Source organism: Miniopterus schreibersii, assembly GCF_964146895.1.
Source record: "Miniopterus schreibersii genome assembly, chromosome: 8".
NCBI lineage: Eukaryota > Metazoa > Chordata > Mammalia > Chiroptera > Miniopteridae > Miniopterus > Miniopterus schreibersii.
Genome location: NC_138109.1, coordinates 28,147,064 through 28,169,387, shown reverse-complemented (window position 1 = coordinate 28,169,387; position 22,324 = coordinate 28,147,064). Strand labels below are relative to the sequence as shown.

The 22,324-nt window shown below is 44.2% G+C and overlaps 2 protein-coding genes across 3 annotated transcripts; both read right to left on the bottom strand.

The window, feature by feature from the left end:
* Positions 1-335: 335 nt before the first annotated feature.
* On the bottom strand, positions 336-22,324 carry NSUN4 (NOP2/Sun RNA methyltransferase 4). Of its 2 annotated transcripts, none has more exons than XM_081145018.1 (6): positions 22,039-22,324; positions 17,899-18,242; positions 12,280-12,434; positions 9,659-9,819; positions 2,411-2,535; positions 336-1,820 (listed from the first exon to the last, which is right to left on the bottom strand). In XM_081145018.1, the coding sequence occupies exons 1-6, from the start codon at positions 22,129-22,131 to the stop codon at positions 1,544-1,546; spliced, it is 1,155 nt and encodes a 384-aa protein (XP_081001144.1). In that variant the 5' UTR covers positions 22,132-22,324; the 3' UTR covers positions 336-1,543. The 2 variants fall into 2 exon arrangements, with proteins under 2 accessions (XP_081001144.1, XP_081001145.1); XM_081145019.1 differs by lacking the exon at positions 22,039-22,324 and adding an exon at positions 18,751-18,857.
* Positions 19,033-21,593, bottom strand: LOC308560369 (sperm head and tail associated protein-like; the record flags this gene model as incomplete). The annotated part of the gene is given in 2 exon segments (XM_081144327.1): positions 19,033-19,274; positions 19,278-21,593. Coding segments are annotated over 2 exon segments (2,490 nt in total). The 3' UTR covers positions 19,033-19,100.

Sequence of the window (22,324 nt, the reverse complement as noted above, 5' to 3'; positions counted from 1 at the left end):
AAGGGCAAGTACCTTGGTTGCAGGCTTGGTCCCGGTGGGGGCTCGAGCAGGAGGCAACCATTCAATGTGTCTCTCTCACATCTATCTTTCTCTCTTTATCTCCCTTCCACTCTCTCTGAAAAAATAAAATAAAGTAAAACCTTTCTCAGCTGACACCTCTAATACCTAAATAAAGATTAGCAGGAAAGGAATAAAGAAAAAAGGAAGTGACAGAAGAGGAAAAGAAAGGATAAAGTGTGAAGAACTAAGAATACCAGTGTTCTAAAATTATGTGCCCTTTTCTGCACAAGGTCCAGTTTTTCAGGAAGAAAAAATTTAATAAAAAAAGCAATATCTACAAGTGACCACAAGCAATTTTTAATATCCCTGCCATTAAGTTTTGCTTTATTTGTGCTAAAGTTACAAAAACAACATAACTAGCATGCAAATAGTAAAATGATGTAATGTTGCTCCCAAAACACACTGTGTGAGGTGAGGCCCTATGATGCTGGAGGAAGAACTCTGAGTGATTTGAGGTGTGCCAAACAACTGGCACCAGAGCTCAGCCACAGACCAGGAACAAGGAAAAACAAAACAAAAGAAAAAAAGAACAGAATATAATAATACATTAGGAAATTCCTAGGTGCTCAAAAAGCAAAGGAGGAGCACTGCCATTCCCAAGGATGAGCATCATTATCCCCCACAATCCCAACTGCTACATCTCCAGCAGCCCCCTGGCTACCTGCCATACATGAGTTCAAGGAATACTTGCTAGAGGATTAAACAAAAGAAAAGACACACACAGGAGTTACACAGCCCTGTGGGAGAGCAGCTTCCCCAGCCACAAATGGGCAGCAGTGCTGTTGGCAGGAGGAGGAATAGCTGGAATTATTCAGCTCAGGAGAGCTTTCTCATTGTAAATAAGGAGACTGTATTGGCTTAACATTTTCAGTTACTTGTTTCTTATATTAGATCATAGGCCATATGGAAAAACTAAGGTAGACTTGTTTGGGCCCACCGACTGCTCAAGACTGATCATGCAAAACCACTTCAAGTGTAAGAGGGGCTCTGTAACCAGAAGCCTTTAACCAGACTGAGGTCCTGGGCATTGGGCACCTAGGAGCTAGTGCTCAGTAGCAGCAGCTGGTACAAGTAGAACTAACAGTACTTGGAGTAACATAAGGCCCCCAACCACAGCCTTAGCTCTATGGAGCTTCAACAGTTTTATTGGCTAAATGCTTCTTTCCAAGTTTACAGTTTAAAGTATGGGCCTGCTCACTGGCTCCTCCTCCTAAGCCCCCAATGGGACAGGAACCTTTAGTACAGGCTTAGAGATGGGAAGTGAGGGGTGGGATATAATAAGTGAGCTAGAAACCTGATGCTCCACAATTGGACAGCAGGATAGAAAAACTCCTACTTCCTGTTGCTAAAAACTATCTATAGAAAGACTTGAACAGGATGGAGATAGGACCCAGAGTGCATCTTTGCCAATTGTCTCAGTTTCTGGTGCTTCCATGGGAGTACACCCTTTGTCTTCACACAGGGCTCCAGGAACAGGGTGATGCTATGTCAGTCTACACATTTTGCAAAAGTACATAGGCCCAAAATTGGCCATGAGATTCGGGATTACCAGCTCCCCAACCTGGCAGGATAGGAAAAAAGAGAATGTGTCCATGAAAAGCTTTCGGAAGTGAGTTAGGTCTTCCACCTGAACTTCGATGTTATATTGATTGGCCAGGAGCTCGATAGTGCCTTGAACCACATACTCATTCTGTAAGTGTGAGAGTGAGCAGGTGGAATAGACAACGTGGCCTCCTGGTTTGGTGGCAAGGAGTCCAGCCCTGAAATCAGAAAAAGACAAAACAGTAACTAGTGAGCTTCCCAGAATTAAGAGGGCAACAGGAGCTGGAAGCATGGATAGAAGTGTCTACTATGGGATAGATAGCTGTGTTAGACAGCCTCTGCAGTCTCTCCCAAAATGAAAACTCATTCTCAAGGCAAACAGCAACCCAAACTTACACCATGGGCTCTCCTCTAGAAACATTCTTGCAATGATCCCCTGAGCTCTGGCTCTAGTTATGAACCAAACTCTGATGCTGGATGGATTGAGTCCTTACCCCAGCCCTACAGAATCTTGACCCCAGCAACTATTTTTCAAACTTGAGCTACTTATTGGTACTGGGACTAGCATGGAGGTAAGTGAACGTAAGTGAAGCTGTGCAGCCCACCCTGCTATGCATGTCCTACCACATAGAGTTTTTATGTTCTCGAGAAGGACCATCCCATGATGTTCGTATCCTCAAGGCAGGTCCTTAGTCAGAAGACCCTTCTATTGGTGATGGTCTTGGCAAAAGCTTCCAGTCCCCCAGGTGACCAGACACCCAGAGCACTCTGGCACAAAGTTTTGAGTTTTTGTAAATCTATTACTCACGCAAGAAGCTGCACCTGCAGCATAGGTAACATCTGCCGCTCCTTCTTTCTCGACCGCTGAAAAATGTTGTTCTCCTCCTCATGAAGGGAGTGGCGATCTGTGGTGCAGGGCACATCCACCAGCACCTGCCCAGAAGGATTAAAGGGTAAAGTATTAGAGCTCCTTAAGGCCAGGGCTGTTTTAGGCCCCTAATTTGGAGGTTTTGCAGAGAGCTCCCTCTGCCCATGCTTCCATTGCAGAGTACCTAACAAAGCTTCTCATTTGAACCTGGTAGACAACTGTGAAATAATGAGTGGGAAAACAGTATGTTTAGGTATACTCAATGGCTGGTGAAAAAAATAAAACCAACACACAAATAGCTATTATTAAATAACTGATATCAACCTACGAGAAGTCTTTAGTGTTTCAGAGCTCTGTCCCTGATTTGGTCCTTAGCTATTTGAATAAAAACATCCAATTTACAGATCATATAATGCCCAGAAGGTAGCTAATAGACTCAATAACAGGATCAGGATTTAAAATACCTTATGTTACCCTGGTCAGGTAGCTCAGCTGGTTGGAGTGTCGTCCCAATATGCCAAGGTTGAGAGTTTGATCCCCAGTCAGGGCACACACAAGAATCAGCCAATGAATGCATAAATAAGTGGAAAAACAAATCCATATTTCTCTCTCCCTCTCTCCCCCTTCTACTCTCTCTCTAAAATCAATCACATTTTTAAAATACCTTTTTAAAAAAATTTATCTTTATTGTTGAAAGTATTACAGATGTTCCCTATTTTTCCCCATTGACTCCCTCCACCCAATACCCACCAAAAATAAAATATCTTACGCTAAAACAATGTCATGTCATATCCAATATGAAAAGTATTAAAGTGAGAAATGTAAAGTCATTCATTTACTAAGAGCCTACTCTGTGCTAGGCACTAAAAACAAAAACAACAAAAAAATCTTTTTTTAAAAAAATACCCCAGGATATTTTTTCCATTGCTTTTCAGAGACAGTCGAAAGGAGAGAGAGAGAGAAACATTGATGTGAGAGAGACACACTGATTGGTTGCCTCTGGCATGGGCCCCGACCAGGGCCAGGGATTAAGCCTGCAACTGAGGTAGTGCCCTTGGCTGGAATCGACCCAGATTCCTTCAGTCCACAGGCTGACACTCTAACCACTAAGCAAAACCAGCGAGGGCCAAAAAAACCTGTTTTTAATTGTCCTATATTTATATTTCAAAAAAGTAAAATCATCTGGGAAAAGATCTGTTCGTTTTTAGTTAAACAGAAACTCCAAGTAAATTAATAATGACCCATTGTTCAATATTCTGATGTATTCATAGGCTGTATGAATTGACATAGTACATACAGAGTAGAGAAATAATGATCACCTTGTATTCTGGTCAGGTCCCATATCTCAAGAACTGTGATGGGGCTGGCCTTCACAGGAAAAAGAAACATCAAATAGGGATGCCCAGAGAAGGGCCACTGGGATGTTTAGAAAACACATCACAGAAGTAAGTAATACTTCTATTTCCAGCAATGCAGTGAACTAGATGTCCTGAGAACCCTTGTAATACAAAATACCTAAAGATTGGATAAAATAAATCTTAAAAATACTTTTAACGCATAGTTCATAGAAAATTAGAGAAATTCTCAAAAGCCAAAGAAAAAGCAGGAGCACAACCCCGGTAAGGTGGCTTCGTTGGTTGGAGTGTCATCTCATACACCAAAAAGGTTTCTGGTTTGATTTCTGGTTGGGGCACACACCAAGGTTGCAGTTTTGATCCCGGGTCGGGGTGTGTATAGGAGGCAACTGATTGATGTTTTTCTTTCTCTCCCTTCCCCCCTCTCTAAAATCAATAAACATAGCCTCAGGTGAAGACTAAAAATAAAAGCAGGAGCACAAATCTAGGAAGGCATGCTGGAGCTGACGCCAATGGCTTCTATCTTTTACCAAATCCCCAGTAACCCACACACACACCCCCAAAAAAAGACAGAAAATAGGGCCCATCTGAGGTAGGAAATTGGAATGGAAATCCATAGCAAAGGCAAAATCATCAAAGGGCTACACTATCAAAGAATGAACTAGATAAAAAATCAGCCCATAATAGACAAGAGAACTCGTCTGTTTTGGCTTTAACTCTGAGCAAAAAGAAAAAAAGAATCTCTCTGAAAATTTGTAACCACTAAGGTAGAAGGTGCAAATTCATAATGCCTGCATGATCCAGACAACCACACATAAAGCAATTAATGGTCCTGGGTTGACAGATCCTCCAAACACCTGGAAAAAGCAAATGCAGGTCCCTTTCTGGAGGAATGCAAATCCTCTAATTAACTAGGGCTCTATAATTAACTAGGCAATGATCATAAACTGATAATAAACAAAATCAGGTTTTCTCAATCCTAGTAAAGGCAGAATAGCTTGTTGCAAAACCAAGCTGGAACAACTGGAAATACTTAACAAAATGTTTAAAATATCTACCTGAAGTCATTAAAGACCTACTAAGGAAGCAAGAATTTGAGGGACTGTAGGTAGGAATGTAGGCTGGCACAATCATTTGGAAAACTGTTTGAGAGTATTGACTGAAGTTGAACATATACATAGTCTATGACCCAACAATTCAACAGAAATGGGTACATAAGTGCACTAAAAAAAATTTACAAGACTGTTCATAACAATGCTGTTTGTAATTGCCCAAAACTGGAAATAACCCAATTGTCTATTATGAATAGAATGGACAAATAAATTGGTTTGTTTTGTCTTAAGCTTTGTGTGTTTTTTTCTTTTTTAATCCTCTCCTGAGGATATTTTTCCCATTGCTTTTTAAATTATATATGCATACTATGGGACATAATCCAGCAACGACAATGAACAAGCCACTGCTACAGGCAACAACATGGATGAAACTCACAAACATAATGTTGAGAGAAAAAAGTCAGACAAGAGTACTTACTATATGATTACATTATATAAAGTTAAAAAATCTATGCTTTTCGAAGCCAGAATTGTGATTACCTCCAGAAGGGTAGAAAGGGGCATAAGGGTTTCTAGAATGTTGGTAATATAGTTCTTGAAAGGGTAGTAGTAAAACTGTATAAGTGTATTTCATAAAAGAATTTTTTTTTTTAATTGATTTCAGAAGGGAGTGGGAGAGATAGAAACATCAATGATGAGAGAGTCATTGATCGGCTGCCTCCTGCATGCCCCCTACTGTGGATCAAGCCCAAAACCCAAGCATGTGCCCTGACCAAACCAAGATGTTGTTCATGGATTGACGCTCAACCACTGAGGCATGCCAGCTGGGCATAAAAGATAATTCTTAAGCAGTTACATTTATGATTTGATCACTTCTGTGTTAAACTCCAATAGGCAAGTTATTAGAAAATTATGACAAGTAACAAAAATAACCACAAAACTTAAAAAGAAGCAAGCCTCCTTGAACAGAGTTAGCAGAAACTACAACCAATATAATTAAACCCCCAAACAGTTTTGATATTGAAATGATCTAATGTAGAACTAGAATATAAACCTTCCTAAATAGCAAAAGAAATGAAAACAAAAAGAGTAAAGAAAAGGGATCACATAGTGAAAGAAACAGTGAATAAAATAAACACAGTAAAATAATTTAGCAGAGCCTGGCCAGTGTGGCTCAGTTGGTTGAGCATTGTTCCCTGCACCAAGAGGTCGCTGGTTCAATTCCTGGTCAGGGTACACGCCAGGGTTTGGAGCTCTATCCCCAGTACGGGGTGTTCAGGAGGCAGCTGATCAATGTATCTCATTGATGTTTCTATCTCTCTCTTCCTCTCAAATCAATAAAAACATATATTGAAAATAAATAAAGTAATTTGACAGAGCTGAGACAAATTTATCAGTGACATCAACTGTTTTAAAGTAATAAAATTCACATGTTCATTTACAAAGCAAAACACAATTCTATACAGTATAGAAGAGACACACCTAAAAGGAAGTGATTCAACAAGGCTAAATATAAAGGGATGGGCAAAGGTATAACTGCAATGCATATAAAAAGAAAACTGTGAATCTGCACACAACTATTTGTTCAACAAATAACTTAACAAAGACATCTTCAGATATTAAAATTGTTTTCAAATGTCCTGCACGAGCCCCAACTGGGGCTGGGGATGGAGCCTGCAACTGAGGTACATGCCCTTGGCCGGAATTGAATCGGAAACCCTTTAGTCCACAGGCTGATGCTCTAACCACTGAGTCAAACTGACTAGGGCTCATTATTTTTATTTTTACTTTTTATTTTTAAAATATGTTTTTATTGATTTTGAAAAGAGGAAGGGAGAGGGAGAGAGAAATAGAAACATCAATGATGAGAGTCATTGATTGGCTGCCTCCTCCATGTCCCCTACTGGGGACTGAGCCCACAACCTGGGCATGTGTCCTGACCGGGAATCGAACCGTGACCTCCTGGTTTATAGGTTGACACTCAACCACTGAGCCATGCCGGGTAGGCTCATCATTTTTATTATTTCCATTCATTGATCCTAGCTATGCCTTCTGGAACAATAAAGAATGAGCTGCCTTTCCCTTCTGGCCTGTACAGTTTCTGATGAGAAATCAACTGACAGGCTTATGGGAGCTCCTTGTAAGTAAGATTGCTTTTCTCTAGCTGCCTTTAAGATTCTGTCTTGAATTTTTTGCATTTTAATTATGATGTGTCTGGGTGTGGGCCTCTTTAGGTTCTTCTTGCTTGGAACTTTCTGTGTGTACTGAACTTGTGTGACTTTTTCCTTCAGCAGGTTAGGGAAGTTTTCTGCCATTATTTCTTCAAACAGGTTCTCTAACCCTTGCTTACTTTCTACATCTTCTGGCAGTCCTATAATGTGAATATTGTTGTTTCATGTACCACAGCTCTCTCAAACTATTCTCCTGTTTTTAATTGTTTTTTCTTTTTGGTTCTCTGATTTTCTACCCTGTCTCTAATTCACTGATCTGATCCTCAGCTTCCCCTAATCTGTTGTTTATTCCTTCCAATGTTTGTTTGGGGTTTTTTATTTCTACTATGTCATTGTTAATTTCCTTCATAGTTTCCATTTCTTTTCTCATGCTGTTGAGCATCCTTATGATAAGTATTCTGAACGCTATATCTGATAGTTTGCTTATCTCCATTTCATTTAGCTCTTCTTCTAGAGGATTCTTTTGTTCTTTCATTTGGGGCTTTTTTGTCTCATCATTTTGGCTGCCTGTTTGGATTTGTTTCTATTAGGTAGATGTGCTAGGAATCCCAGTTTTTTGGATGGTCTCTGGTGCAGGCCAATGTCAGATGCTGTTTGTGACTGGTCTTTACTACCTTGTTTGAAGGGAGTCATAAATCCACAGCTTGTGACTCCCTCTGCTGGGGCTGGGTGCGTTTGGAAAGGACTAAGATGGGCACCAAGGTCTGCTTTCCCAAGCCCTGGGTCCAGGAGCAAATTAGGCAAAGACACAAAGCACCCAGAGGTTGATTGTTATTCAGTCTCTTAATGAGCCTCAGGCTGTAGAAACTCCACAGGGTGGGGCAAGAGGTTTTCCAATGGATGGGACAATTGCTTCCCCCCTCAGGCAAAAGCTGCTTGGATTGTAAATGTCTGCCTGAGAAAATTTCCTCTGCCATATGGGGGAATGACTCAGCACAGGAATTCAGAGGGATGCCCTCTGAGCTCTATCCCCAGAGCCAGCACCCTTGGATTCTTCTCACACAGCTCTAGTCCACTCTGCCCTCCTTCCGCCAGTGGAGCCCAAGGTGAGTGGCTGCACGCGAAACTTTGTGCATTGGCCCTTTAAGAAGGTGCCTGCGTTCCCAGACATCTCTCCCTGGCAGACAGAAACCCTGCCTCTTTTCACAGTCAGATGTTATGTGGGCACGTTTCTCAGTTCTGGTGTTCTGGGCTAGAGTGCCCAACTTGGGGTTTAGACCCAGAGTTCTCAGTGGGAACACCCCACAGCTGAAATATCCCTCTGGAACTTCAGCTGCTGCCTGTGGGAGCCCAGCCAGCCCTCGTGCTTCCCCACTTCCTACCAGTCTCTAGGCAGTCTCCATTTTACATCCTTGCTTATGAGGGTGCTCTCCAGATAGTCTTCAGTTGATTATTCAGGATGGTTTTTCTATATTTTAGTTGTAATTCCAGCTTGGTCCTGGTAGAGTGTCAGTGTAGCTTCCACTCAATCTGCCGCCATCTTGGAGTCCCCCTATTCCTTTTTTTTAAATGTTTTTATTGATTTCAGAGAGAGGGAGGGAGAGGTAGAGAACTAGAAACATCAATGATGAAAGAGTCATTGATCAGCTGCCTCCTGCATGCCCCCCACTGGGAATTGAGCCCACAACCCGGCATGTGCCCGGACTGGGAATCAAACCATTATTTCCTGGTTCATGGGTTAATGCTCAACCACTGAACCACACCAGCCAGATGACCATTCCTTTTTTTTTTTAAATACACACACATTTATATTTATATAAACACAAACAGTACGTTTTCAAGGATACAGAAGAAAATATAAACAATGGTCATCTTTAGGGAGAGGAGTAGATGGCTGTAAGACAGGAGTAAGAGGGAAATGTACTTTTCACTGGATACCCTTTTGTGCCTTCTGATTTTTGCACCATGTGCTGTATTAATACTCAAAAATAAAATGAGCTTATTCATACTTAAAAAACATTTTTTTTAAATCCTCACCTGAGGATATGTTTTTATTGATTTTAGAGAGAGAGGAAGGGGGAGGGAGGGAGGGGGAGAGAGAGAGAGAGAGAGAGAAAACATCGATGTGAGAGAGAAACATCAATCTCATTGATCAGTTGCCTCTCGTATGCAACCTGACCGGGGATCAAACCTGCAACACAGGCATGTGTCCTGGCCAGGAATCAAAGCAGCAACTCTTTTGGTGTATGGGATGATGCTCCAACCGAATGTGCCACCCAGCCAGGGCTCATACTTATTTTAATGAGGGTTTCTGAGCAACCAAGTGAGTTGAGAAATAAAATAAGCCTAATAATTTTTTTTTACACTCAGTCAGATTTAAACTCTTTTTTGCTGCTGTCTCTAATGAAGATAGTAGTAGCCAGTCATCTAAGCTGAACTGACAATTCTTCAGATGACTGTTTTCTCCAAATCCCCATGGAGAGCTGACTAGGTCCAGAAACAGCCCTACATGCCCAAACATGTAGGGCTCAATCCTACTGCCCAGAGCCTGTAGTCAGGATGAGGAGGTCAGATTTAGCTGGCTGATGTCCCAGGTCAGGAATCACTCACCCGGTCATAGGTGTCCCCCTCCAGTTCTCCCCACTTCCTGCCATCCCATGAGGTGACTCGAACTCGACTCTTATCCCTAATATCTTGTGGTACATAGCTGTGAAGGACCTTCTGAAGTCTGCCTGTTCGGGAAGTGGAGAGATCATTGGCAGCAAGATTGCCTGTGGGAATATAAATTTTAGGATTGTTTCTTTACTTCTGTAAAAAATGCCATTGGAATCTCAATAGGGATTGCACTGAATCTATAGATGGCTTTGGGTAGTACAGACATTTTATGCCTGTGGGAATTAAGAAACTTCAGAGGCCATGGCCCAACAAAACAGCCCACAAGCAATGGTGCTAAAGCCAACAATAAAACAGGTTGCAAAAAGAAAGAAGGCACCCAAGTCCCTGATGATTGTGGAGCCTCCATACCAGCCCTGGACTGTTTATATCCCTTCTCTCATGTAAGAGAGAAATGAACTTTTCTACTTTAATCCAGTTAGTTGAGTTTCCTATTGAATATGACGAAACTAAATCCTAATTGATTCACCATCTATCTTCCATTTTCCCTTTTGTAACAGACACAAGTTCAAGAAATATTTCACTTTGCTCTTGGTGCTACAATAAGAAAAAATATTACTGCAAGCTTGATGATCAACGGCAGTTGATACCTGGCCTCAGAGTCAAGGAGTGAAATAGAGGTGGGAAGTGTGGTCAGAACTAGAGAGTGAATGTATGGTAACAGAAGAAAACTAGACTTTGAGTGGTGAGCATACAATAGAGTATACAGATACAGAATTATAATGTACACCTGCAATTTATATGTTATTAACCAAGGTTATCTCAATAAATTTCATTTTTGACAAAAGAAATAAAAAGAACTAGAGAGTGCATACCTTATCTAGTGGGAGTGGTCACTACTATAAAACAATTTAGTGTTCCCACAAAGAAATATGGTCCCAGTTTTTGAGGACATCAAGGAAGTAAAAATTGGATTCTCTGTTCAAGGGAATTTGCAGTTGAATATGACATGAACTGAGAACAGAAAAGCTGGGTCCTGTTCTCACTCTACCTTCAACTTATGTAAAAGGTTTAAATGATTTAATCTTTCCATGGCTCAATTTCCCCTTCCATAAAAATATGAGGGCTGGACTAGGTAAACTCTAAGTTCCCTTCAGGCACTGCAATTCCTGTCTCTCTGGGATCAAGGAATCACTGGGATGAGGGTGAGTTGCTGGTAATTCAGCACACCTTAGAAGAGCAGCTCTCAAGTATGTCTCCTTGGCCCTTCTAGCTCCTCTTAGTTCAAGTTCCTCCTCTTCGAAGTAACCCTACTTATATCATCCCTCTTCTGCTGGATTCCCACATCATTCAGTAAGATCAGCACAGCTCAGCACCCAGGCTGGGCTCTCTTGCATTATATGGTAACAGAAGATATTGTGCCATATCAATATCTTTTCTCCTTTCCCTCTGGACTTCCAGAAGACTGAGATCAAATGTGGTACCTCTCGGGTGGTAAAGGCCTGCAGCGGGGCAGGATCGGGTGGAGGGGGGCAATGGTGGGGAGGGAAAGGGGGAGACATCTGCAGCACTCTTAACAATAAAGAGTTAAATTTTTAAAAAGAAAGTAATTTAATTCAGGGGGGAAAAATGTGGTACCTCTCTAGAATTATCCATGGGGCCTGCCATGAGGCTGGAAGCTAACTCAAAGTTGTCTGATGAGAACTAGAAAAGAAGGGTCCAGGCCCAACCAAAAGGATAGGACATATTGCAAGAGAAGCCTGTCTGAGGGCCAGGATGAGTGTGAAAATCATCGCCCCCTTGTGGACATCTGTTAGGTCCTCACCGAGAAAACGCTGCCTATTTTAAGGCAGGACGTAGGCCAGTGGATGGCTGAAGTGAACACTTAAAGTGCACAAGGCCCAGGATAGGTTATACTACTGAAATGATATGACTTGGGCCTGTCCCCAAGGAAGAGGGAGAAGATGCATACCCAGGAAAGCTCTAATGCAAGGCTAATAATGTGCTAACAGTTAGTTGCAAGGGTCATGCCCATGATTGGGCGCAAAAGAGAGAGAAGCATCACTTCTCAGCTGGCCAGTAGAGGTCATGAGGAAAAACTTCCAGAGGTGGCACAGGTGAGCTGAGGCTTAAAAGTTAAAAGGATGTAGAGAGGCCAGCTGGGATCGGGTAGGAGTATTCTAGAGAGAAAACAACAGGAACAAAGGGAGGGGGGCTAATTTGGGCAACAGAGAGTAGCAGGATATGACCTGCATATAAAGCCTAGGGAAGAATAACATAAAATTATAAAGGGTAGCTGCAGCCAGATCTTATACTTTAGCTGGCAGACTAAGGAAATGGAACTTAATCTTGGAGACAAAGGAAACAGGAATGAACGTATCATGTGGTAGACTGACCAGGGCACTACTTTAATCTGCTTTCAGAGACATTACTCTGCTCAGCAATCTTCCTTGGAAAACTGACAGAGAAATAGAGGAAATAATCACCAACAGAAAATATACCAGCCAGCACTATCCCCTTGCTGACCTTAGGACCAGAGAGCCCATCATATTTAGTGTGTCCTTGACTGGGTGAAGTAGGGAGTCCTCCCTGCCCAAGACACCAGCCCTCTTACTTACGGCAACAGCCAGTCTGAAGCAATGCTAGTGTCTTTCCCCCAGGGGCTGCACATAAGTCAAGCACCGTGTCACCAGGCTGCAGGCCAAGGGCCAGGACAGGCAGCAAAGAGGCAGCATCCATCAGGTAGTAGTCCATGACACCCAGGCTGCAAAGCCTAGAAGAGAGAAGAGCACAGTATTGTCAAATTCCAAGTCAGAAGACCCACTGGGAGTCAAAGTCACCAGGTCCAGGTCCTCAGGGGCTACTGAGCTCTATTCAACAAAAACTCATTTCTCAAATCCACACTCATTTATTTACTCACTCACCCATTCATCTACACAGCAGCCAGAGTAATCCTTTTAAAATACAGATCAATCTACTCTAATGTAGCCCCACTAGCCATCTTGCTATTCCTTAATTAAGTCATGCCTGCTCCTGTCTCTCGGGCTTTTTTTGTTGCTGTACCTTCTGCCTGCAACACTCTTGCCCCAAATATCCCTCATTTGTTTCCTCACTTCTTCAGGTCTCTCCTCACAATTTACTTCATCAAAAGGCACTGGCATTCCCTGACCTATCTAAAAATAGAAGCCACCTACTCCAATCACCTTCTATCTCTCTATCTTGCATTATTTTTCTTTTTTCTTTAAAGCACTTATTATTCATTTTATACATATAGGGGGGGGTGTGTGTGTGTGTTTCCCCTCTATCTCTCCCTATTAGAATGAGGACAGGAATTTTGCCTGCTTTGTTCATCATAATATCCCCAACACCTGAAATAGTTCCTGGCATATAGTAGAAACCCAGTTTTATTGAGTTACATACTGAGATACAAAGTACTTTGTGGGTTCAGAGAAGAGTGCCATCAGTTGTGCTTGTCAGAGACCTGAGTTAGGCCAGATGAAGGAATAGGCCTTCATCGGGTAAAAGAGAAAATAAAGAAAAAAGGACAAAAGGAGACTGGACTTGGGGTGGCAAACACACACTACTATATACAGATTATGTATTATAGAACTTCACACCTGTAACCTATATAATTTTATTAACCAGTGTCACCCCAATAAATTCAAATAAAAATAATCATAATATTAAAAAAAGAAAAGAAGCATTCCAAGCAGAAGAAAAAAGAAGCAAAGGAACAGAAGCGTGCAAACTCATAGCTTCTTTCAGAAGCAGTGGTAATCTGGCAATCTGGTGTGGTAGAAATACAAGGTACATGAGATTAAGGTTGGGAAGAAGATAGAGGCCAGGTTGGAAAAGGTCTTAAACCCTTTGCTAAGGAGTTTGGACTATAACCGGTAGGCAGATACTAAAAGTTTAAGGAAAATGACGTGATCTGATCATCTAGATCAGGAGTGGGGAACATCTGGCCTGCAGGCCAAAATCATTTGGTCTGGCCCTTCCAAGGCAACCGCAGGTGAGACTGGAAATTCAATAAATCTAGGAGCCTTTTTCATAGCTAATTTTTAAGTTGATAATTTTGTATGGCCCATGAATGACGTTATAAATATCCAAATGGCCCTTGGCAGAAAAAAGGTTCCTCAACCCTGATCTAAATAGTTTTAGAAAGCTAGGTGGGCTAGAAAGAATAAATTAGAGACAGTAGTGAGAAGGCTGTTACAAGAGTCTAAATGACAGCCAACAAGGCATAAAGAGAGGCAGTAATGGTGTGGGGAGAGAGAGGGGGGCAACAGACAACAACCTAATGGTCACAGAAGGATGCCTTACTCCTAGGCCAGTGGTCATAAGGGCAACTGGTGGTACAGCCATTCCCCATTCCCCTGCCTGAGACACAGCTCGGCATGGAAGGCCACTGGGGACAGACTCAAGGAGACAGAAACCTGGTCCTTGTTGCCCTGCCCTGACAGGAAGGCTCTGGGAGAAAGATATGACAAGACATAAGACATACATAGCACCACTGAGAGTCAGCTACAAGAGCTACAATCCCCAGTCATGAAACTGTGACACCTCCCGCATTCAGAAATGGGCTCAGGCTATGATGGGATATATATATATTTTTTAAATCCTCATCCGAGGATATTTTTTCCATTGCTTTTCAGAGAGAGTGGAAAAAAGAGGGGGGGGGAGAAAGAGAGAGAGAGAGAAACATCGATGGGAGAGAGACACATTAATTGGTTGCCTCCTGCACGCACTCCGACTGGGACCAGGGACTGAGCCTGCAACCGAGGTATGTGCCCTTGGCTGGAATCAAACTCGGACCCTTCAGTCCGTGAGTGGGTGCTCTAACCACTCAACCAAACCAGCTAGGGCTATGATCGGACATTTTCAAAGTCAAATCATGCTTGGCCTGTCTGTGAAACTGTGTGCCTCATGAATCACAAAGGAGAATGAGAAGAAAATGGAGATATCTGAGAAAAGCATAGAATTGCCATCACACCAGCACTGGCCCACAAAACCCATTCTCCTCAAGTTCCTTCCTTTGGAAGCATCACTCCTTAACCTTTTTTATGTTCACAGACAGTTCTGAGAACCTGCTAAAAGCTACAGTGGCTTTTCCAAAAAAAAGCACAACTTTTCAGACAATTTCAGGAGGTTCCTGGGCTCCCTGAATACATCCTTGAACTCCTGAGAGGTTAAGATCTCCTTGATTTACAGGGAGCCTATCAAGACAAGGAAAATAAATCCCAAGCATATAAGGGTTGCTTCCCTAACTACTCTCAAGGTGTCCTCCCTGAGTAGCAGCCAAGTGCCTCAGACAACTTAGGAAATTACATAGTTCTTATTCACTCCATGGTTCTGCCTAAAGTCAATGCTTCCAAATTGGTCTCCAAACCTGCTCCAATCTATCCCCCCATCTCCACAGTGATTAAAATAATCTTCCTGAAGTATAGCTTTGATGAGAATAATGTCAAAAGTAAGATACTGTATTTATGAGTGCTATATTGAAGGTATTATACTAGGTGTTTAACGTGCACCATTTCACTTAATCCTCACCACAACCCTATGAGGCAGGAGAACCTGAACTCCAGAGCCAGTCTGACCAGATCTCAAATCCAACCTGATGGCTCATTAGTTGTGTGACCTTCAGCAAAGTACTCAACTTCTCTGTGCCTCAGTATCCTCATCTGTAAAAACAGTCCTCACCAGATAAAATTATTGTAAGGGGTAAAGAAATTAATATAAGTCAAATACTTAGAACAGTAGCTGACACAGTGAGCTATAGCTATCCAATACCACATATCTAATAAGTGATGAAGGCAGGGTCCAATCTCACTTTTTTGACTCCAAAGCCCATGCTTATAACCACTGTGTATTACTGCCTTTCCCTTACTCAGAAGCCCTTTCCAGTAGTTCTCTAAAACAGATCTTGGTAATTTAGAGCAGTATGAACTAAAGGGCACATGGTATGAAGCTACCCAGTCCTGGCAATTCCAGCTATTTTTAAGCAACCCTGGCCCACCAGAAAAAAAAAATCCACTTTCCCCAACCTACAAGCTCCTGGCATTCAAGATTCCCACATATGGTCTCCATATACTTTTCCAGCCTCATCTATTACTACTCTTAAGCATAAAGCCTTCCTTCAAGCCAGTTACTAGGACTATTACAAAAGCCTCCTAATTTATATCCCCATTTCTAGCCTTGCCCCTCTCCAATCTGTTTTCTACAAAGCAGCCAAATGATTCTTTTAAAATACATTTTTATTGATTTTTAGAGAGGAAGGGAGAGAGAAACATCGATGAGAGAGAAACATCACTGATCAGCTGCCTCCTGCATGCCACCCCCTACTGGAAATTGAGCCTGCACTCCGGGCATGTGCCCTGACTGAGAATCGAACTATGACCTCTTGGTTCCTGAGTTGATGCTCAACCACTGAGCCACACAGGCTGGGCCAAAATGATATTTTAAAAATTCAAATCTGGTCATATCATTCCCCAACTTAAAACCTTTCGAGATTGCCTCTTACCCTTAGAGAAAAAGTCCAAAATCCCATATGGTCTATAATACCTTTATGATCTGGTTCCTGTCTGCTTCTGCGGCCTCATATTTAGCTTCTTATCCCCATCCTACCCCCATGCCACCAGCTTTAATTCCTACTCAGTTTTCAGGTCTTAGCTTAAATTTCACGTCCTCAGAAAAGACTAGGTTATATCTCCTAATTATAACATCTTGCACTTTTCCTTTGTAGTACTTATCAAAATCATAAATAGGTGTGTTTTTTTGGTTTTTTTAAAATATATTCTTATTGATTTCAGAGAGAGGAAGGGAGAGGGAGAGAGAGATAGAAACATCAATGATGAGAGAGTCGTCATTAATCGGCTGCCTCCTGCATGCCCCCGACTGGGGATCGAGCCCGCAACCCAGGCATGTGCCCTGATCAGGAATCAAACCTCGGTCTCCTGGATCACAAGTTGATGCTCAACCACTGAGCCACGCCGGCTGGGCAAAATGATAAATAGATTTGTTTTGTTTTATTTCTTAGAATAAATCTTTATTGATTTCAGAGAGAGGAAGGAAGAGGGAGAGAGAGAGAAACATCAGCGATGAGAGTCATTAACCAGCTGCCTCCTGCATGCCCCCGACTAGGGATTGAGTCCCCCACACCTGGCCGGGCAATATAAGTAGTTTTTTAATAGCTGTTTTTCTCACTAGACTGTAAGCTTCATGAGGGTTTGTGCATCCATAACCTAGGCACTTAAGAATGCCTGGCATTTGGTATACAATAAAAGTTTGTTGAATCAATCCTTCAAAGATCAATTCCACATTCTATAACTAATACTGATCTCTCCTTTTCTCAATTTATAAAGCACTATTTAGCATTTGATTACAGAGTCTTTTTTCATTCAACTTCATATACAACTGAGCATTGGATCAGAAAACCAGAAGTTTTCCTTTCTTTTTCCTGGTCTTATACTAACTCTGTGCCCCTAGGCAAGCCCCATTTCCCAGGCAAGTCCTTCTTCTTTGGTACCATGAGGTTACTTGTTCTACTCACTCTGATGGGTGGTTATGAGGGAAAAATGATAGTGGTTGTAAATAACACACATTTTACTGGACAGGGTACAGTAAATGCTCAAGTCAGAGGTGGTTGTTTTCTGTAGGAGGCAGCAGATCAGAGTAGTTCAAAGTCTAGGTTCTGATGTCAGACCACCTGAATCTAAATACTTGCGGTACCACTTACTATCTAAGGGACCTAAAGCAAATACGGACCTTAACTTCTCTGCACCTCAGTTTCCTCAAATGTAGAGGAACATTATTACCTCTGAGGGCTGTTAACAGAACAAAAGGAGATAACATACATATAGCACTTAGAGAAATGACTAACAGATATAAGCACTCAGCAAGCATTAGCAATATTATGATACCTATTAAAGAAGGCAAGAGCTGGGCCCAGCGGATGTGGCTCAGTGATTGAGAGCACTGACCTATAATCCAGGAGATTATGGTTTGATTCCAGGTCAGGGCACGTGTCCGGGTTGAGGGCTCGATCCCCAGCAGGAGGCAGTAGCTCAATGACTCTCTCTCCTCACTGATGTTTCTATCTCTCTCTCTCCCTCTCCCTTCCTCTCTCTAAAATCAATAAAAACATATTTTTTTAAAAAAAAGAAGGCAAGAGCTGGGTCTCTTCCTGTTTATTTCCAGTAGACACTCAGGACAGCCCCAGCCATGGCTCCAGATCCTACCTGGCAGGGGGGAAACGGCTGACATTCCCTCTGGTGAAAGTGAAGCATCGAAGGTTTGGACTGCAGGCCCAGGAAGCTGGGGATGGAACTGCCATTTGACCACTCTCAGGCCCCAGTTCCCCATGGGAGTGGGCTTTATTCACAAAATCCCTGGCATGCAGCTGCTCCAGTTCAGCACTCACATGATCGCAGGCAGCAAAGTTATTAACCAGTGCACCATACTTCTGCTCTGAGAGAAGACTGACCCGGATGGATGGCCAAAGATCCCCAAACTGCACTCCATAGGTCATGTCAAAATACTGCAAAGCCAGTCGAGTAGCAGGAAATTTGGGTTCTGTGGCAGCCTGAAAGGGAAAGAACAGGCTTGTTTTCCAGTCTTGCCTCTATCCCCTACTGCCCAATCCCACCAATATCTCAGATCTCTAGAGCTAATGTGGATCCAATTAGTGCCCACTCCTGCCTTTGGACCCTACCTCTGCCTGCCAGAGAAGTGTGGAAGAGAAAGGTAGTGAGGAGCTGGTCTATCTCAGTGGTGTGAGAGAAAGGAAGTTCTAGCTCTCATAATAGCATGTGGGGGCCACCAAGAAAGGGGGCACTCCTTGAGAGTGAGAAGAACTTAACAGAATGGGAGCTCAGAAGAGGACCCTTGAGGAAAATCTACAGAAGACTGGAAGTAACTGTGGAGGCCTTGGGGGAAGCTTCAGGCTTAAAAACAAAAGACCCTTCCTCTCTGAACAGTCCTTCCATTTTCTAAAGCACTTTCATGTCTCCTAGCTTATGTGAGCACCAGACAGTTCAGTGGGATACAAAAATATCAACCTTCCACATTTGATGGAGATGAGGGTAACTTACCTAAGGTCAGACAGTGGCAAAATCCATAACGCAATCACAGGGTGGAGGATCATTTTGGGAGTGTTTCCAGACCCCAAGAAAGTAGGCAAAGGAGAGCTCACAGAAACCTGAGGTATAAACCAAATGGGAACTTCTAGGATGACTGCTATGGGGGTAGCAGAGAGGGACATCAGTCAGCTTGAAGAGCATAAAAGTAGATTAAAAGGAAAATGAAGAACTCAGCTGAGGAGTCCATCAGTTGGTCCTGATTGCCACAGCTGGATGCTTATTATGGCTGGCAGTCCTGTTCCTGTTTGTGAATTTTGCTTTGGACTGGATTTCTGGTTTTGTCAGAACTCTTGCTCTGGCTCTCATTTCTCATTATGGTGGCGATTTTTGCTCCGGCTCTTGCTGTGATGGGTGCTTTTGCTCTTTCCCTGCCTTTTGCCATGGTGGGAACTCTTGTTTTTGCTCAAACTTTTGCTATGAGGGGCACTCTTGCTCAGGCCCTGGCTTTTTGTATACTGGGGACTCTCACTCTGACCCTAAAATATGTCATGTTGAAGATTCTCACTCTGATATTCATTTATGTTTTGATGGGAGCCATTGCACTGGCCCTTATTTCTGTTTTGATCAGGACTCCTGAACTGGCTCTGACTTCTGCTAGGATGGAAACCCTTGTTTCTACTCCAGCATCTGCTAGAATGGTTGGGACTCTCACACCGGCTCCGACTTCTGCTTTGGTGGATATTCTTGTTCTGACTGTCACTATTCTGGCATTCACTAGCAGTAACAGTCGAACTACAGCTGGGATTACTGCTACAGCTGGAATTCATGGATGAAGGCAATGGACAGCTGTAGGGTATCTGGCGGGGTTCTTTGCGAGAGCCTTGAGAAGCCACAGAATAGATGTGGAGGCCACAGGGCACAGTATTAGGGTAGCCCCGGGGTTGGGGGGCAATGGGTAAACTTCGAGGGTCAAAAGGTGTTCTTAAAGGAATAAAAGAATAGATGTGGGTAGAACATGCAGGTTCTGCAGGCTGACGAGGGGGTTTAGATGGACCCCTGGGAGTGCCATAGGTGCTACAAGGGGGCACCATGGGTCGATTATGACACTGAAGGGGACCAGTGGAACCAGATAGTGGGCAGGGATCAGGGGTGGGAGGAACCACAGAATATATATGGGTACAGCATGGGGCTCCTCGGGGGAGTCCATGGGAATGGCTCTGAACATAAATATTGGGTAAGGTAGGATCACAAGGAAGACAGAGGGGAAGGGAAGTGGGGTTAACAGTTTTGAGGGCTTGAGGGGCCAGAGTAGGTAAGACAGTCCCTTTGGGAAGTTTTTTGGGGCTGGAATTTGAACAAGTTGTGATGGATGTCACCATACAAGGACCAGAGAGACCAGAAGGGCAGGAGGGAGGTGGAGGAGGGGTGCTGACCTTAGGGGGCTTGGGTTGGTCAGGAGGAGTATCCTGGGCAGAGTTGACTGGGGAGCAATGTCTGTGGGAAGCACATGGCTGTTTTAACTCTGGGGACTTGGCGGACTTCACTTGGGGGCAAACTGGGATAAGGAGAGGGGGTTCATTACAGCTTCTATGGGGAGTTGACTGAGGTGGAGATATAAACTGGTTGCCCAGGGGTGAAGGTAAAGAGAAGGCAGAATTAGGACAGTGAGAGGACAGGGGAAGAGGTGGTTCCTGGGAAGAGGAAGAACAAGAAATTGGGGTGCCAGAAAAGAGGTAAGGGCTCCCACCAGTCTCCTGGGAGAAAACAGGCTCAAAGCAAGGCTTCCTGGGAGCCGGGGACTGGGGTGAGCAAGAAGAATCAATAATTCTAGGGGGTAAACAGATGACACGATAAGGGCTCCCAGGGGAAGATATGTGGGTCTCTGAGAAAGGATGGGAATAGTGACATAAGCCCTCCTGAGGTGAGCTAGGACAGCCAGGTGCATTTGCCTGAGAAGAAAATGGGGAGCCACAATAACTGTTCCCAAGGGGTGGGTCAAGCTGTGATTTCGGTTCACAAGAGTCTGGAGGCTTAAGACAGCCAGTGGGTGGGGAAGATGCTGAAGGAAGGGGATCATTATAACTTTTCCCTGAGGACCAGGGAGGGTACAGAGGGGAGATCTGTGAGCCCTCCAAAACCCTGTGAGAAAGGGGTGGGGAAATTATAGGTTTATATTCCATGGGTCGGTGACCAAGGAGAGGTGATGTAATGGAGCCAGTTTCCAAAGGAACACGAATGCGGGGAAGGTAGGTCTCGGGGCTTATCAGGGCTGAAGGGTGTTGAACAGAGTAACAGAGGTAAGTGTTCTGGTCAATGTAAGGGCTTCTGGGACAGGAACAAGGTGTTCTCGTAAAGCTGCAATAAGGGCTCTGCGTAGGGAGAGGGGTTGACCCCTTAAGTCTGAACCGGGGCGAATCCGAGTGGATAGGCTCGCAGTATTGCCTTCCGAGGAGTGGAGAAGAGGGTTCAAAAGAACATCTCGCCAGGCTCAGGGGAGGCTGTAGGGGTGGGGAGGGAATCGGTTCGGGTAGGGAGTCGGGCCTGGCGGTTTTGGAAGAACTTCCAGGACTACAGGTGAGGCCAGTGAAACGGTCTCTGGAGAACTGGGGACAACCCAGATGAGTCGAGTCGGTGCCCCTTTTGCCCGGGTTTGGGGAAGGGCCGGAGGTATGGGCAGGGTGACTGCTGTAACCTTTCCTGGGCGCCAGAGGCGGCTCGAGAGCGAGGAAGGGGTTGAATCCTTTCCCGGAGGGCGGCGGAGGCCCAGAAAGAAAGGGGAGGTCGCTCTGGCCTTTTTCGCCTGGTGAGGGCGGCTGGGCTGGAAGTTCTACCGGGAAAGGAGTAGAAGAGGTCATGCGGGAGGGGGTTAGGGGAAGAGGTAGGGGAAGAAAAAGGGGGAGGGAGGGGGAAAGGGGGGAAGGAAAGTGGAATGGGTAGTGGGTGTCAAGGGGAAGACGACCAAGGGCTGGGAACAAGAGGCGGTGACGTGACTGGCAGAATGAGGACGCATGTGATGACGTAACTTAGGCGGCGACAGAAGGCTGCAGACGTAACAAAACTTGTCAAGATTTGCGGCGAAATGAAAGAGCTGACAGAGGCGGCAACCAAACCGATGTGATAGGGAGGAGCTTAGTGACACCCCCTGAGGGGCGGGGAAAAGAAGCCAAAGGCTTCCAGAGGGGCGGGAGTAGCAAACCAAACTGAGCGAAGCGCGGAGTGGGAGGGCCAGAGAAGTTTCCCGAGGGGCGGCTGTCAGAGGCGGCTGTTACTGTTCCCTCCAGGCCTCCGGCTGGACCTTACCCATTTCTTCTTATGTCGTTGTCTCCGCAGGACCTTCGCGAAGTCCGCTCGCTTCAGCAGGTCCCGAACACCGCTCACTACCAGCGCAGCCATGTCGGCAGCGTGCGCCGCCGGGTCATTCCGACCGGAACAGCAACGCGAGACTCCTGGGTTCCCGGGGGCGGTGCGGAAAGGGGGAGGGGCTTACGGCTGGCTGTTCCCCGGGCTCCGTTTACCTTTACTTCTCAGGTGCAAACACAGCCCCTCCAACGTTGAGGATGCTGGAGAAGAGCTACCATTCGCACGG

What these genes read in the sequence shown, in the direction of transcription:
- NSUN4 (XM_081145018.1), bottom strand. Translation starts at nt 22,131, where the DNA reads ATGGCTGCGCTGGTAGTGAGCGGTGTTCGGGACCTGCTGAAGCGAGCG. An exon ending in AACGACATAAGAAGAAATGG is followed by an intron (nt 18,243 to 22,038) that starts GTAAGGTCCAGC and finishes TTTCCCTTTCAG; the next exon opens with GCTGCCACAGAACCCAAATT. An exon ending in CTGCAGGTGCAGCTTCTTGC is followed by an intron (nt 1,821 to 2,410) that starts GTGAGTAATAGA and finishes TTCTGATTTCAG; the next exon opens with GGCTGGACTCCTTGCCACCA.